This window comes from Capra hircus, chromosome 4 (genome assembly GCF_001704415.2).
Source record: "Capra hircus breed San Clemente chromosome 4, ASM170441v1, whole genome shotgun sequence".
NCBI lineage: Eukaryota > Metazoa > Chordata > Mammalia > Artiodactyla > Bovidae > Capra > Capra hircus.
In genome coordinates this window covers 84,819,518-84,838,050 of record NC_030811.1, presented here as the reverse complement: position 1 = coordinate 84,838,050, position 18,533 = coordinate 84,819,518, and the positions used below count along the sequence as shown (strand labels likewise).

Below are 18,533 nucleotides of genomic sequence, written 5' to 3'. Positions count from 1 at the left end.
GGGAAAAACACTTTTAAAACATTTCTTTAGTCAAAACCTCCAGATCCATTTGTTTACACAACAATGTGATCCATTGACCAAGAGAGAACCCTATTAATAGAGTAAACAAACTTAGAATATCCCCAACTAAGTGATTACTGTTAACTTCTTAACACTTGTGCAAGGCAGGACCATATCCTTGAATATTGTGAGGTTTTTGTGGCAATAACTTGGTTTGAGAATGACTCCATAGATTTTACCAGCAGAAAAGCTTAGTTATCTGTTCAGGTAACAAAATAGTATGGCTTTAAAGTCAAGTATAAATTGTATTTCCCAGTTGGGATGGCAAATGTCATCATATTGCCACTCATTTAAGAGATTATTCTACTTTTTCCTTACCAGTGGAATGTTCAGAAGAAATCAGCAGTATTGCTAAGACAATAAATGTGAGAAATATGTATTCAGCTTTTATTTGTCTAGCATGCTGTTCTTAGTGCTATGAGAAGAGATTTACAAAGTAGGAAACGTGTTGGTTTAACTTGTTACTGATGAGCAGCTTTTAGGTCCTATGATATACTGAATGCTGTTCTGCCCATTGGGCCTGCAGGGATTATAGGGGAGGGTCGCCGACCTCCTGAATGATGAATGCCCAGAACATCAGAAGAGATGGTTTATGGGACTGAAAAGCTGTGAATGTTTCCTGAAACTATTTTGAAGTTATCTATTATTTAATTTTTTATTTCAGTTTTTTATTTTATTGAAGTATAATTGATTTACAATGTTGTATTAATTTATGCTATATAGCAAAGTGAATCAGATATATTCAATATAGCTATTGAATATAGCTCTCTGTGCTATACAGTTGGAATTTGTTGTTTATCCATCCTGTATATACTGGTTTGCATCTCCTAATCCCAGACTCCCAGTCCTTTCATCTCCCACCCCTCTTGCCCTTGGCAACCTGTTCTCTATGTCTGTGAATCTGTTTCTGTTTCACAGATTTGTTCATTTGTGTAGTATTTTAGGTTCCACATTTTGCTTCATATAATAATCTGTAGTTCCATCCATAATGCTGCAAATGACATTATTTCATTTTTTTTAATGGCTGAGTATTATCCCATTGTGTATAAATATACCACATCTTCTTTACCTTCTTTATCCATTCATCTGTTGACAGGTTTAATTCTTTCTTTGTGTGTCTTTTTTTAAGGTATAATTGATAAATAACATTTCACTAGTTTCAGGTGTACAACATAATAGTTGATACTTGTATATATTGTGAAATGATCACCATAATAAGTCTAGCTACCTTCTGTCAATACCTATAGAGAATTTTCCTTCTTGTGATGAAAACTTAAGATTTACTCTTAGCAACTTTCAAATATTCAACAAACTGTTATTAATTATAGTCATCATGATGTACATTACATCTCCAAAAGTTACTTATTTTATAACTGGAAAGTTGTATCTTTTGGACTCCTTTTACTAATTCCCTAATCTTAACCAGAGAATCATATCTTTGTTTTTATAGAGATAAGTGATAATAATAGGAAGGGAAGTAAGGAGGAGGACAAAGAGAGAAGGGCCATTACACCAAAGATAGTAAAATCAGGTTCAATTCAGTTCATTCGCTCAGTCATGTCCGACTCTTTGTAACCCCACGAATCGCAGCACGCCAGGCCTCCCTGTCCATCATCAACTACAGAACAAAAGTGGTGGCAGTGGAGGTGGATGTGGGACTATACAGCAACAAATAATTAAAATAGAAGATATTGTTTGGGAATAGAGAAAACCAAGGATATGAGCAAGAATGCAAGGATATGAGCAAGAGAAGATTTGGGGTACTAAGAAAACTTTGCAATTATGGAAGTCAGTGGAAAGGAAGTAATTGGAGGGAGAAAGTAGAAGTCTCACTGAATTGAATGCAGGAAACTGATGAAGAATTAGAATTATCATTTATACTTGTAGAATGTTTAAGGCAGATTCCTTTGTCCTTGTTGTTCAGTTGCTCGGCTGGGACAGATTCTTTGTGACCCCATGCAGCGTGACATGCCAGGCTTCCCTCTCCTTCACCATCTCCCTGAGCTTGCCCAAACTCGTCCATTGAGTCAGTGTTGCCATCTAACCATCTCATCCTCCGTTGGCCCCTTCTCTCCTGCCTTCAATCTTTCCCAGCATCAAGGTCTTTTCAAATGAGTCAGTTTTTCGTATCACCTGGCCTAAATATTGGAGTTTCAGCTTCAGCATCAGCCCTTCCAATGAATATTCAGGGTCATTTCCTTTAGGACTGACTGGTTTGATCTCCTTGCTGTCCAAGAGACTCTCAAGAGTCTTCTCCAGCACTGCAATTAGAAAGCATCAGTTCTTTGGTGCTTAGCCTTTTTATGGTCCAACTCTCACAACTGTACGTGACTTCTGGAAAAACAATAGCTTTGACCACACGGACCTTTGTTGGCAAAGTAATGTCTGTGCTTTTTAATATGCTGTCTAGGTTTGTCACAGCTTTTCTTCCAAGGAGCAATCATCTTTTAATTTCAAGCATCTTTTAATTTTCATAATAAGAGGGATGGTATAACCTGGTCTGCCTTGGACATTTTCAGTTTACCTTTGCTGTTCTTTAACTCTGAGGTGTCCGAATTTAGACATAAATTACAGCTCTGTTTCTGTGTAACTTTATCACCTAAGTTTAAATAATGACCATCATTTTTTTGTGACTTTAGTCAAACTTTTCTGAGCATTTAAATTTTTTGTCTAAAAATTTGGCATAAATTCTCTGGGGAATTCTCTGGCAGCTCAGTGCTTTCACTGCTGAGGGCCCAAATTCAATCCCTGGCCAGGAAACTAAGATCTCACATGCTGCGTAGTGCAGCCAAAATAAATCAATAACACATTTAAAAAATAAAAATAACAATTTGGCATAATAGTATCTGTTCGCAGGGTATTGCAAGACTTAAATTGTATAGGGAAGTCTGATGAAAGACAATTGTAAAAGCAATTCAGTGTCAATATTGTCATCACCCTCATTGTCATTATTCCTGAAGGTGAGAGAGGCAGCAGGTGGGACTAAAGACCTGGGTACTCTGATTCTCTGACATCTGTTTAATACTTAGCATTTTTAGATATTAATCATCTGTTTTTCCTCCGTCTCTGTAATTCTGTGATCTTATCTATTCTAATAGCTTTAAATGTTTTCTCTGTTTTAGTGTTTTCTCAAACTTTATTTTCAACCTTTTCCTGTAACTGTGCTGTGCTGAATTGCTTATTCATGTCCGACTCTTTTTGACCCCATGGACTGTAGCCCGCTAGGCTCCTCTCTATCCAGGAGGATTCTCCAGGCAAGAACACTGGAATGGATTGTCATGCCCTCCTCCAGGGGATCTTCCCACCCAGGGATTTAATGCAGGTTTCCTGCATTGCAGGCGGATGCTTTACCATCTGAGCTACCAGTGAAAGTGAAAGTGAAGTCACTCAGTCGTATCCGACTCTTTGCAACCCGTGGACTGTAGCCCACCAAGCTCCTCTGTCCATGGGATTCTCCAGGCAAGAATACTGGAGTGGGGTACCATTTCCTTCTCCAGAAGATTTTCCAACCCAGGAACCAAACTGGGATCTCCTGCATGACAGGCGGATTCTTTACCAGCTGAGCTACCAGGGAAGCCCCTTCTTGTAACTAAGTTCTCTTAAAAATATTTATTTGAATGTCTTACATTTTCATCTCAGTTTAAACAAAAGGAACTAGTTGCTAAATATGCGAATAAGATACCTAAGCCTTGGCCTTGATTGTGCCATTAAAATCATTTGAGATTTATACAAGTTGTTTAGTGACCTTTTGCTTGAGTTTCTTTGAATAGTAAATAGATGCAGAAAACAGTAATAGGATTTAAAATCTAAAAGCCTGGGAATCTAGTTCAAAATTTTATTGTTTTCCCTCACCTATTTCCTGATTTTAATCTATCTTAACATTCTTAATTTCATCTACCACGTAACCTTGAAGTTATCTTTAATTTCTTCCTCTCCTTTAGCTCCCTTTATCTAATCTATCACTAAGAGCCTTTACTTCCTTCAAAATATTGGTTGACCTTGTTTTTTCCATGGCCACCATCTTTCTTTAGGTCTCCATCACCTTGTCTCTGTTTTATTGCCACTATTTTGTTTGTTAACCCATTTCCTTATATCTGGTCTCTTATGCTTCAACTTAATTTTATATAGCTTCCATCCTAGTCACTGTTATTAGGCACTTTTAAAGTATTATCTCAGTTAGTGGTATAATTTTGAGAGAATTACTATTTCCACTTTACAGTTGGGGGTAGATTAGAAATCAGATTAATAGTCTGTGGTGAGACAGTTATTGTGCGATTGAAACTCAAGCAGGTGTCTCTAGCTCTAGACACTTTATTCTTTCTATTGTACGATACAGTCCACCAATCTAAATTCTCACCTTGTGGTTGCCCATCTGCTGCTCTTGCAGCCTCATTACAATCAGGGTCCATATCTCCATGCCATGTTGAGCAACAGCAAACTGAAGATGTGCTTGTGGAGACCATAGCAAATAGAGAACATGTGGGTTAGGCAAGCAATGTGGAAGCCCTACACAACTTAGCCAATATTGTGAACATTTGCTAAGGGATAGTCTGGCGAGATGGAGAAGGCAATGGCACCCCACTCCAGCACTCCTACCTGGAAAATCCCATGGATGGAGGAGCCTGGTAGGCTGCAGTCCATGGGGTCGCTAAGAGTCGGACATGACTGAGCGACTTCACTTTCACTTTTCACTTTCATGCATTGGAGAAGGAAATGGCAACCCACTCCAGTGTTCTTGCCTGGAAAATCTCAGGGACGGGAGAGCCTGGTGGGCTGCCGTCTATGGGATCGCACAGAGTCGGACATGACTGAAGCGACTTGCAGCAGCAGCAGCAGCAGCAGCTGGACAGAATCAGAAGAGCACAATGTCTCAGTAGACTCAGTCTGTCAGAAGCTTCCTGGTGCAAGGAAACTATGGCAGAGCAAGGGAAAAATGACAAAAACTATATGAGATTCTTGTAAAGACAAGCTAAGGGAAAAGATTGACTTTGTTGGGGGGACATTTCTATTCTCCATTTTCAGAAGTGGCCATTTTCCAGATATAGTCAGCCTAGTATCCAAAGATAGAGGTCAGAGGAGTCATCTGGATAGTGTCAGGAATATAGGGAGACAAAAAAGCAATGGTTGTTAAAGGAGCTGTGTTTGGAGGTTAGACATTATCTTATTCAAACTTTACATTACACAAATTGAGACTCAGTGTGAAGAAGGGATGTGTTCAGGTCTCCAACTGCTCGGTCCATCCTTCCCTTACAATATCAAACTTCTGACAAAAGTATCATATCATGTCTCCTGAATTTGGATGGCAGTTATGGAGATAAAAACTGTTTCCTCTTTAAACTGGACCTGACACAGCCGAGTTGCTGATCCAGGCTACTTGCTCCAAAGCTGTTCTGTCCAATATGGTAGACAGTAGCCACTCATGGCTATTAAAATGTAAACTAATTAAAATTAAATAAAATTTAGTTTCTTAGTTACTCAAATCATATTTCAAGAATAGCCCTGTGGGCTGGAGGCTACTTTATTGGACAGCACAGATATAAAATATTTCCATCATCACAGAAATTTCTATTGGACAGCACTGGTCTAAAGTGTCAGTCAGTAAGTCAGTTCAGTCACTCAATCGTGTCCAACTCTTTGCGATCCCATGAATCGCAGCACACCAGGCATCCCTGTCCATCACCAATTCCCGGACTTCACTCAAACTCATGTACATCGAGTCAGTGATGCCATCCAGCCATCTCATCCTCGGTCGTCCCCTTCTCCTCCCAGCATCAGTCTTTTGCAATGAGTCAACTCTTCACATGAGGTGGCCAAAGTATTGGAGTTTCAGCTTTAACATCAGTCCTTCCAATGAACACCCAGGACTGATCTCCTTTAGAATGGACTGATTGGGTTTCCTTGTAGTCCAAGGGACTCTCAAGAGTCTTCTCCAACACCACGGTTCAAAAACATCAATTCTTCAGTGCTCAGCTTTCTTCACAGTCCAACTCTCACATTCGTACATGACCACTGGAAAAACCATAGCCTTGACTAGATGGAAAGTAATGTCTAATTGGCAAAGTAATGTCTCTGCTTTTTAATATGCTATCTAGGTTGGTCTAAAGTGTACTTTTTATTAATTATGTAATTTTATTAATTAGCATAATCAGATAGTGTAATACCTGTCACATATCACAGTGCAATCCACAATCATATAATACAATGTGTAAATTTTCTTGACTACTTATTTAGCATGTAGATGTGAAACTCACTCTGGGGTTTTGTTTAATTACTAAGAACTGACAGGTACTTGATATTTCAAATAATGGGGCCAGTGTCAATGTCTAACTACTTTCCTTTATATATTATTGCATCATTCATTACTTTGTCTAATCCAATGCCAGAAGACATAAGAAGTATGACTCCTGATTCCTTCTTTGAGAAATGAATCCATCTATTAAATCCCTCACCAGGAGGCTGAAAACTTGTGAAGGTGAACCCTATGGCTGTTCTAGACAAAGTCTTAGATACTTCCACACTTTTCTTTATCAACTTAATCTTAGAACATTTAAGGAAAGCTACAAGTCAGAGGGTTACTCAAACACATTAGACGTTTTTCATGAGAATTTTGAGATAAAAGTAAGAAGTATGACCATTTGGATAATGAAAACAAACAATGACGCCTCAGTTGCATATGTTTCTGTTTTCTTTCCTGGAGTAGATGAGAACTTTTGTTTTAAAATTTTTATTTCCAACATGTGGAGACAGTTTTCATTTGAAGTTTCTCTTGGAGTACTCTTGTCTATAAATTGTTTTTCCACACAGAAGGATAACATTTTTCAAAAGTGGTAGGAAAAAGACACTACAAGAAGAAATAAAGGAAAATAAGGAACTCACTATGTCTTAAGTCCTGTTGTAGGTGTACTCACCTGGGTGAAACAATGTTCATAAGGAGAAATGAAAGTGATGTGCTTTCATCAGGCCATATGGATTTATGCCATTTTCATTTGGCAGGGTCTCTTGATGTCATGCTAAAAGTTAGGTTGTGAAAATGCACGATTTCAAACTCCATCCCTATTAAGACATGTGTTTCAAATGCCAAATGGGAGAAACGTACTCTAATAAAGCACAGGTGTCTCTTGGTATGAATTTAAATTATTTAATCCAACTATGCATGTCATATACTGGTGAAATGATATCTATTTTTACATAAACTTGGCAACAAGTCAGAAAAGAGTTTCTATCATAAAATACTAACATCAATATTCTAAGACATAGGACCTCAATTGAATCTGTGAGAAAGAAAATTCTCTTTCTTAAAACTGGTATTTATTTTTAACTCAAAATTACTTATTATTTAAATCACAGAATAGTGTACTGTTGGATACTAATGCTTTTTTTTCATAATTAGATTTCTTCACATAATAATGAATATTTGGCTTAAATACTTCCACCATTTAATTTGTTTACAGTACTCCCAAAATAATTTTCTTACAGTAATAATTTTTTACATGAAAAAGAACCAACATTTAAGAATCCAATATCAATCCAAAACCACAGTCACTGAATAAACACAGTAAGATCATCTATGTTATATATTAGTTGAAATTTAAAAGAAATATAACTTGGAAAAACATGTACTCTATTTTGCCTCACTAATATTATAAAGAAATTTCTGGAATGGGGACTAGTGTCATACTTCAACTTTTGACCTTTTCAAATGCTAATACCTAGCAACAACACCTGGATAATGTTTTGCATAGCCAAAGAGGCTCTTCTGTGCATTTCTACAATAGAATATGAATTAACATGTTTATTTGTATTGCTTTCAGGCAGAGTACATTCCATTCTGTTGTAGAGCTGTGTTTTGTTTGTTGAATTCCGCAAATAAGAGAACACCAATCAGCCCATATAACTGCTGCTTCCATCTGTGTGTCTGAGGAAAGTTTTACAAACAACTCTTTCTCTCACAGTAAAAATCCTTTTTACTTGTAATGATTTTCTGTTTTAAATCACTGAGATCTCTTTTTCTTTCTGAAGAGAGAAGACTGCAAATTTTGTACCACTGTTATTTTTAAAACTATAAATTTAGCTCAATCATGAGCTTCCATGGTGGCTCAGACAGTAAAGAATCTGCCTGTAATGTGGAAGATCCGGGTTTGATCCCTGGGTTGGAAAGATCCCCTGAAGAAAGGAATGGCAACCCACTCCAGTATTCTTGCCTGGAGAATTCCATGGATAGAAGAGCGTGTACAATCCATGGGGTCGCAAAGAGTTGGACCTGACTGAGTGACTAACACTTACTGTGTTATTTTTAAAAGTATAAATTCAACTCAATCATGGCAGTAGTTCTGATACTAAAATTACAAAGGGTCATCAGGCTGCATGGAGATAACTTCTACTTAAGTTCTTTTAAGCACTATGATAAATTCTACTTGTGTCGTCTCCATTTTAAGCTTATGTATTTGTTGAGATAAAACAAGCCAATTATATTCCTATAATTTCTATATCAGTTCTGAAATCCTAGCTGTCCAAGGGACTCAAGAGTCTTCTCCAGCACCACAGTTCAAAAGAATCAATTCTTTGGCCCTCAGCTTTCTTTATAGTCCAACTCTCATATCCATACATGACCACTGGAAAAACAATAACTTTGACTAGATGGATCTTTGTTGGCAAAGTAATGCTTTTTAAGGTTGGTCATAACTTTTCTTAGGTTATGCCTAAGGTTGGTCATAACTTTTCTTCCAAGGAGTAAGTGTCTTTTAATTTCATGGCTGCAATCACCATCTGCAGTGACTTTGGAGCCCCCCAAAATAAAGTCTGTTTCCCCATCTGTTTGCTGTGAAGTGATGAGATCACATGCTATGATTTTAGTTTTATGAATGTTGAGCTTTAAGCCAACTTTTTCACTCTCCTCATTCACTTTCATCAAGAGGCTCTTTACTTCTTCTTCACTTTCTGCTTTAAGGGTAGTATCATCTGCATATTCAAAGTTATTAATATTTCTCCCAGCAATCTTGATTCCAGCTTGTGCTTCATCCAGCCTGGCGTTTCTCATGACTTACTGAAGTTAAATAAGCAGGGTAACAATATACAGCCTTGATGTATTCCTTTCCCTATTTGGAGCCAGTCTGTTGTTCCATGTCCAGTTCTAACTATTGCTTTCTGACCTACATACAGATTTCTAAAGAGGCAGGTCAGGTGGTCTGGTATTCCCATCTCTTTCAGAATTTTCCACAGTTTGCTGTGTTCCACACAAAGGCCTTGGCATAGTCAATAAAGCAGAAATAGATGTTTTTCTGGAACTCTCTTGCTTTTTTGATAATCCAGTGAATGTTGGCAATTTGATCTCTCATTCCTCTACCTTTTCTAAATCCAGCTTGAACATCTGGAAGTTCGCTTCACACTGTTGAAGCCTGGCTTGGAAAATCAGAGCATTACTTTACTAGCATGTGAGATGAGTGCACTTGTGTGGTAGTTTGAGCATTCTTTGGCATTGCCTTTCTTTGGAATTGGAATGAAAACTGACCTTTTCCAGTCCTGTGACCACTGCTGAGTTTTCCAAATTTGCTGGCATATTGAGTGCAGCACTTTCATAGCATCATCTTTTAGGATTTGAAATAACTCACCTGGAATTCCATCACCTCCATTAGCTTTGTTCGTACTGATGCTTCCTAAGGCCCACTTGACTCTGCATTCCAGGATGTCTGGCTCTAGGTGAGTGATCATACCATCATGATTATCTGGGTCATGATCTTTTTTGGATAGTTCTTCTCTGTATTCCTGCCACCTCTTCTTAATATCTTCTGCTTCTGTTAGATCCATACCATTTCTGTCCTTTATCGAGCCCATCTTTGCATGAAATGTTCCCTTGGTATCTCTAATTTTCTTGAAGAGATCTCTAGTCTTTCCCATTCTTTTTGTTTTCCTTTATTTCTTTGCACTGATCACTGAGAAAGGCTTTCTTATCTCTCTTTCTGTTCTTTGGAACTCTGCATTCAAATGGGTATACCTTTCCTTTTCACTTCTCTTCTTTTCACAGCTATTTGTAAGGCCTCTTCAGACAGCCATTTTGCTTTTTTGCATTTTTTTTTCTTGGGGATGGTCTTGATCCCTGTCTCCTGTATAATCTCACAAACCTCCATCCATAGTTCTTCAGGCATTCTGTCTATCAGTTCTGATCCCTTGAATCTATTTGTCACTTCCACGGTATAATCCTAAGAGATTTGATTTTGGTCATACCTGAATGGTCTAGTGGTTTTCCCTATTTTCTTCAATTTTACTCTGAATTTGGCAATAAGGAGTTCATGATCTGAGCCACAGTCAGCTCCTGATCTTGTTTTTGCTAACCGTATAGAACTTCTCCATCTTTGACTGTAAAGAATATAATCAATCTGATTTCAGTATTGACCATCTTTCTGGTGATGTCCATGTGTAGAGTCTTCTCTTGTGTTGTTGGAAGAGGGTGTTTGCTATGACCAGAGCATTCTCTTGGCAAAACTTTATCAGCCTTTTCCCTGCTTCATTCTCTCCTCCAAGGCCAAAGTTGCCTGTTACTCCAGGGGTTTCTTGACTTCCTACTTTTGCATTCCAGTCCCCTTTATGAAAATGACATCTTTTTTGGTTGTTAGTTCTAAAAGGCCTTGTGGGTCTTCACAGAACCATTTTAGCTTCTTCAGCATTACTGGTCGTTACATAGACTTGAATTACCATGATGTCAAATGGTTTGCCTTGGAAACAAACAGAGATCATTCTGTCATTTTTGAGATTGCATCCAAGTACTGCATTTTGGAGTCTTTTGTGACTATGGTGGCCACTCCATTTCTTCTAAGAGATTCTTGTCCATAGTAGTAGGTATAATGGTCATCTGAATTAAATTCACCCATTCCAGTCGACTTTAGTTTGCTGATTCCTAAAATGTCGACATTTACTCTTGCCATCTCTTGTTTGACCACTTTCAATTTGCCTTGATTCATGGACCTGACATTCCAGGTTCCTATGCAATATTGCTCTTTACAGCATTGGACTTTGCTTCTATCACCAGTCACATCCACAACTGGGTGCTGTTTTTGCTTTGGCTCCATCTCTGCATTCTTTCTGGAGTTATTTCTCCACTGATCTCCAGTAGCATATTGGGCACCTACCAACCTGGGGAGATCATCTTTCTGTATAGTTTCCATTTTATTCCTTTTTTGTCCCTGTCTAATTATGAATACTTTGTATTAAAGTCTTCACTCCTCCTGTCCATCCATGCATCTGCATGACTGACCTAGGGTTAATGAGTCCTGTCTATGTTCTTTTCCTATATATGAAATGGTAATCTATGGCAGTGACTCTTAAACAAGAATTTTTACAAATCCTTATAAAAATCACCTATGGGGTTTTATTTATTTCATTTATATATTTTAAAGATACACATGCCAGTGCAGCAGGAGATTTGTATCCAGGTCAGTCGCATTGAATTGAAGCATCTGTAAATTCAAAAAGGTGCTATATATTATTATCAATACCTGATCTGTGCCTGTGGAAACCCACAATTGGTTGTCCTTTTCTCTACTCATTGTTCCAATCTTTTCAAGTCATTGGAAACATCAAGACCGGCCCTTCTTTTTAGCCATATCTTGGCCTTCTGTCAGTATTTTCTTTATCCAGATTGTAACTGAACAAAGAGTCAATTTTTGCTCACTTTGTGTTCTTTGATCCTAGAAGTTTTTCTTGTTCTAAGTGCCTTTGCATATAGTAGTAATCAAATATATCATTGCTTTTCATGAATATGCTGAAATCCTAATGCTACATTTATAAGAAATTTTATTTCCACAGAAAAATTTTTTTAAAGAAAACATGATATATTTAAATCAAAAATTAATTTGTGACTAAAAAGAGTTTTAACTTTGCTCAGATATTCAAAACTATTTGTGATGTATCAACAATTTAAAAGCAGGGCTGGAGGGAAAAACAAAAAGCCTTCTGTAGAATTGTTAATGGAACTTGCTAACTTAAGATTAATTAAAAAAGAAAATTTTTAAAATGCTATGTGATTTTCTATAAATTTTTTTGTGTAATTTAGAACCATATCAAAGTGAGATTATTGAGAACATAAAAATCCACTGGAGTTCTAAGTTCCAGGGAAAGAACAAGGAAATGACAAAAAATAAAAGGGAGAAAGTTCATGCAGATACTTCCCACCCACCCACCCCAGTCTTTTCCTCTTAAGGTTTCACATTTAAGCAGAGAAGAGACTGGATGGGAGACCCAGGGTTGACCCAGAGAAGCTGGGATGATAAAGACTGAACTACTCATCACTTAGAATCAAACTTTAACTTTTGTCTGTTGAAGGAGTCTTTTGTGAAGTCTTGTGTGCTGGGCTATTGATCAACTGTTGTATATTTGCAGGGGCATGGTTTTTAATACCATGGGGTACCCGGCAATCAGGGCCCTGATCAAAACAAAAGCAGTGTTACTTTTTCACCTCCTACTTATTATATTTATTTTTTGGGAAACTTTGTTTTCTCTCATTCCTGCTTCTACTTCCTAAAGAGTGCTCATTGCTTTCTTCCAGGTATCTTGTATATTCTACTTAATTGAAGTCCTTTATTCCTCATTAACCAATTTTTGTCTTTCCTCTAATCAAATGATTTTTATTAATCAAAATGTCTATTTCTGAACTAGTATCATCCAATAACAGATCTGTTACTCCCAGATCTGTATGTTGACCATATAAATGGTTAACTCTCATTTATATAAAACTAAGACTTAAAAGGCCAAGTACTTTTTAAACAAGGCATTAGTAACCCAAATTGACTTGTCACTGATGCAACTGCAAAGGAGTTAATTGTATTGCCATTATTTTTTTTGCTTGATATGCATCATGGTCAATTTTCCCTGCCAGTACATTTAGAACTGCTTCATTTTTAATAACTACATGTTATACTATTGATAACAATTGTGTGAAAATGCTCAATTTTCCATCATTCTCTTGTTTGTGGCCCTAATAATCATTATTATTATCATCCCAGTCATTTTAATAATGAATAACATTTATTAAATCCTTATTATGTGTCAGATACTACTGGATAGTAAATGCTTTACATGTATTAATTTACTCGATTATCATATTAGTGACCCTAGATATGATGATATTGGTAACCTCATATTAGGGATGAGAAAACTGAGGAATAGAGAAGTAAAAGATTTTTTGCGTAAGGTCACCTTTCCAGTAAGTGGCAGAGACAGGGTATAAACTTGGAAAGAGTGTCCTCAGAGCCAACACTGAAGTCAACCCAAGCATTTTACTGGTTGGTTGAGTTTTTTTGGCAGTTACACAAACTTCAGCAAATAACATCATAATATATCAAAATCTGAGATATGTTTATAGTTTTTCCTGACCTCTTCATAATGGAAACTGATTGAAAAACCGATCATAAAAAAGGAAAATATAAAAGTCCAATCATAAACAAGGAAAGTATAAAATCATTGCCTCTCTAGGTTTGAAAAAAGGACTTTATGTGTAATTGAGTTGAACTGAGATAATTATGAATCTCAGCCAGTCATGTTCTCACCTGGTCTCTGGAGTCCTAAAGAACTTGTTCAAAACTTCTTTGTGCGAATACCTGTTCCTACTTTGTGTCATGTTTATTTGTGTATATGCCTCACTTCCACATTTCATTCATGTTTTTTATTCTGCTGCTAATTGTTTTACATACAAAAGATACCAGTATTATTGTGGCTGAATTATTTCAGTATTTTAATGTAGAGCTTCTGTTCTTCCAAACAGGAGCAAAATTTATTGGAACTTTCCCCATCCCAGACACCTATAATCCAGATGATGATAAAATATATTTCTTTTTTCGTGAATCATCTCAAGAAGGGAGTACTTCTGATAAGACCATCATTTCTCGAGTTGGAAGAGTTTGTAAGGTATGATATATTTATTTTACTTTAGGCATATGTGTATATATATGAATAATTAACCATGTAATTTTGAAGTTAATCCCATTATTCATAAATAGCAGAGTAAATTCATGTTATCCTATACATATAATTTTTGAGATCCAAAAGGGAAAAGAATTAAAAATTTTCCAATGTTAAAAATTATTTTTTCCAATCCCTGAGCTGTTTGCAGGTTTGAGTTAGCTCTGCTTGGCAGTCTGCTCCTTTTTATTGGTGAGCTATACCTCTGCCAGCTATCACTATTCCCAGTAAGACCACTGCATTGTCCTGATCCGTGGACATTAAAATGTTTTGTACATTAAATAATCTTATTTTTAAATAGATAGTAGCAGCATCACTAGCAGAATCATATCCCATATTTTTAATCAAAACACATCACATGTAAAATTATATATTTTTGCATAATAAGGTGAAAATGTAGTTATAATCTTACTATTTATTTTCTAGAGCATTAATCTAGATTAGGTTCTGAGAGAAAAACATGATAAGAAGGAAACACAAATAAACCAAAGAGCAAAACATTTATTTTGAAGAAAACTGAAATTTTTAATACTACCATTTTGTGGAAATTACAAGAAAACAGAAACTCTATGAAACACTTCCATTTTGTGCCATCAAAGCTGTCATGTAAATACAAGCTTTATAGAATAAAAATACTACTGCGATCATACTTTACAGCATATTCTTTTGTTAGTGTGGATTTATCTTCACTAAAATCACTTTTCTTAAATATCCAGACACCTTCGGCATTAACTCAGTTATTAAGAGGAAGAGCTGTTAACTTAATAAATACTCTCAGTGGGAAGGTTTCTTTGGTCTTGTACAAACTTTTCATTTTCTTCCATCTGAGCCCATCACTTTTTTTTCTCAACCTGTGCCCTCAGGCTTCTGAACACTTCCAGGGACAGAAACACAAACCTTCATTGCCCTTAAGAGTGCTAACTAAAACACAGTTTTTGAAAGAGACCAAACTTGTGAGTGCAGATCATTCTTTATCTAGTGTCCTAGCCAGTAATGCTGTCTCCCATTGATCCCTTCACCCCCAGGGGACAGTCTCTGAAAAGCATCCTCATTCTTTCAGAGTCTTAAGAACTCACAGTCATTTCTCTTGAAGTCTCTCTCCTGGAGATGAATGGCCATTGCTTGGAGTAGTCTAGTATGTGAGTGTACTGAAGCATGCCTTAGCACAACAGTACCCCAGCCCGGAGGCTGTGCTGTGGATGGACATCATTTGTATACATGAACCATGATAAGTATGTCACGAGAGATTTACAACAGTTAGATGTATTGTAAGAGTCACTTTGTGATGAACACATATAACAAGTATTAGCTTTGCGAACCAGTCCAATACTTATTTCTTGATAGGTCGATTCTATTTAATAGAAATTTGTTTATAACAAAGTCATGTTTTTACCCTCATATTAAATATACTGAAAGTTAACTTTAGAAGTGAAGAAATACACAGGTTGCCCCATTTATACATTTGTATTATAAAAATATAATCTAGACTTTAAGTATCAGTATGGGTTATTTTATTTATGAACAAACTCCAATAGAACTGAAAAAACAGAGGCTGAAATATGAGTCTTTCTATCACAAAAAACTTCTGAGACCACACAGCAAGATTTTGCCATGCTATTATGTTTGGATAAAAAAGCTAACAAATTGTGAGATCAAATAAGAATGTGAGATGGACCAATTTCCTTCAAAAAAATGAAATAGAGGTTATTCTTAAATTGATGCATCTCTTTACTCAATCCCTGTCTTCAGTTAGCACCGTCTTCAAAATTTCCTGCTACATGTATGATCCACTGGTCAATGTTTGCAATATTTGGTTCTAAATGCATCTTTGTAATTTCTTAATTTCTGTCCTGCCCTGTCCAAGTTTCTAACTTACTTAATAATTTAGGATTAGCTTAGTAAAAAGTGAGCACTCCTAAGATTTCACTGGCAAGATTAAAAATGATTTGAAATCTTAAAAAAAAGTCCTGCAAAAGAATAACAAGTTTAATTTAAAAAAATAGCTATTGAGCATCATCATGATTGCTATTATACATTATTTTCACACACAAAATATTTTTGTGACACTTTTGGGAATATATTTATTCCTCTGTTTCATTTTTTTTAATCCAAAATGTTATTATAATACTGTTTTTCTGTTTTCGACAAATAGTAACATAATGCATGTCTATGCTGTGAAACAAAATGATGTTCAATTAAAAAAGATCTAAGAAGGAAGAGAGCATGCTAGAGAGAGTTAAGACTAACTGTGTCCACTGTACTGAATTTACAAAGCTTTTCAGTAACATGAGCTTTTCCTGAGTATAAAGCTTTTCCTTTATACTATTTGTTCCACCAGGATATCCTTATTCCACAAGGATATTTTTTAGGAAATACTAAGCTTTTGTTGTTCTTGTTGTTATTGTTTTGTTTTCTTTCGGGGAGGCTTCCTTGGTAGCTCAGCTGGTCAAGAATCTGCCTGCAATGCAGGAGACCCCAGTTCAATTCCTGGGTTGGAAAGATCTGCTGCAGAAGGGATAGGCTACCTATCCAGTATTCTTGGGCTTCCCTGGTGGCTCAGGTGGTAAAGAATCTGCCCACAATGCTGGGGACCTGGGTTCAATCCCTGGATTGGGAAGATTCCCCTGAAAAAGGGAATGGCTACCCACTCCAATATTCTGGCCTAGATAATTCCATGGACTATACAGGTCACAAAGAGTCAGACACGACTGATAGACTTTCATTTTCAGTTTTACCTGAGAACCTTCAGCCCAGTAAAAAACTGTTGACATTTTAAGAGCTCCCTACCTCTACAGCTACTAAAGTAAAAGTTGTTTTATTGACCTGACAAAGGAATTACCATTAGACTGAGTGGTAGAGGGACCAGATATCGAATTGCCAACATCTGCTGGATCATTGAAAAAGCAAGAGAGTTCCAGAAAAACATCTATTTCTGCTTTATTGACTGTGCCAAAGCCTTTGACTGTGTGGATCACAATAAACTGTGGAAAATTCTGAAACAGATGGGAATACCAGACCACCTTACCTGCTTCTTGAGAAACCTATATGCAGATCAGGAAGCAACAGTTAGAACTCGACATGGAACAACAAACAGACTGGTTCCAAATAGGAAAAGGAGTACGTCAAGGCTGTATATTGTCACCCTGCTTAATTAACGTATATTCAGGGTACATCATGAGACATGCTGGGCTGGATGAAGCACAAGCTGGAATCAAGATTGCTGGGAGAAATATCAATAACCTCAGATATGCAGATGACACCACCTTTATGGCAGAAAGTGAAGAAGAACTAAAGAGCCTCTTGATGAAAGTGAAAGCGAGTGAAAAAGTTGGCTTAAAGCTCAACATTCAGAAAACTAAGATCATGGCATCCAGCCCCATCATTTCATGGGAAATAGATGAGGAAACAGTGGAAACAGTGTCAGACTTTATTTTGGGGGGCTCCAAAATCACTGCAGATGGTGATCGCAGCCATGAAATTAAAAGACGCTTACTCCTTGGAAGAAAAGTTTTGACCAAACTAGACTGCATGTTAAAAAGCAGAGACATTACTTTGTCAGCAAAAGTCTGTCTAGTCAAGGCTATAGTTTTCCCAGTAGTCATGTATGGATGTGAGAGGTGGACTATAAAGCGAGCTGAGTGCAGAATAATTGATGCTTTTGAACTGTGGTGTTGGAGAAGACTCTTGGACTGCAAGGAGATCCAACCAGTCCATCCTAAAGGAGATCAGTTCTGGGTGTTCATTGGAAGGATTGATTTGAAACTGAAACTCCAATACTTTGGCCACTTGAGGCAAAGAGCTGACTCATTTGAAAAGACCCTGATGCTGAGAAAGATTGAGGGCGGGAAGAGAAGGAGACCACAGAGGATGAGATGGTTGGATGGTATCATCGACTCAATGGACATGAGTTTGGTTAGACTCCGGGAGTTCGTGATGGACAGGGAGGCCTGGCGTGCTGCAGTTCATGGGATCACAAAGAGTCGGACATGACTGAGCAACTTAACTGACTGACTGGTATATTTTATTGGCAGGGAGGAGGTTTTGGAAATAGGCAAAAATTACACAAAAATGAACAAAGAACTGTTTACATGATAAGGGTGAATCTTTTTGTAACCCATTCCTTTATTATTTTATCATTTCATTATTTCAATAACAAAACATAAGTTCAGTGCAAACTGCAGTACACTAGATCCTGGGTGATAAGTAAATTGCTGTCTATCTTCTTTAACACCTTACAATACAGGTGAGGGTAATTGAGATACAAACAAATAATCACAGTGTAATGTGGTCAAGGTCAGACTGAGAACTCTGTGCACTCCATGAAGCCTAATAATTGAGAGGTAGGAGGACTATACCAAGGGCAGGAAAGGAGGATAGGCATTTCAGGTAGCTTTGTGACAAAATACATTTTGTTTACAGAACAGTGATATCTTGTTGTCAGTGGAAATTGAGAGATGGTGGGGAGCAATGTTATCTCTTAAATTGTGGTTAATTGGAAGATAAACAGTATTATGTTCATATTA

At 37.0% G+C, this 18,533-nt stretch overlaps 1 protein-coding gene across 1 annotated transcript in view; it reads left to right on the top strand.

Moving 5' to 3' along the window:
• Positions 1-18,533, top strand: part of SEMA3D (semaphorin 3D) — a 199,840-nt gene that overhangs the window by 113,461 nt on the left and 67,846 nt on the right. The window contains exon 8 of the mRNA XM_005679075.3: positions 13,814-13,956. Within this exon, the coding sequence (XP_005679132.1) occupies positions 13,814-13,956 (143 nt within the window). The remainder of the gene's footprint in view (positions 1-13,813; positions 13,957-18,533) is intronic.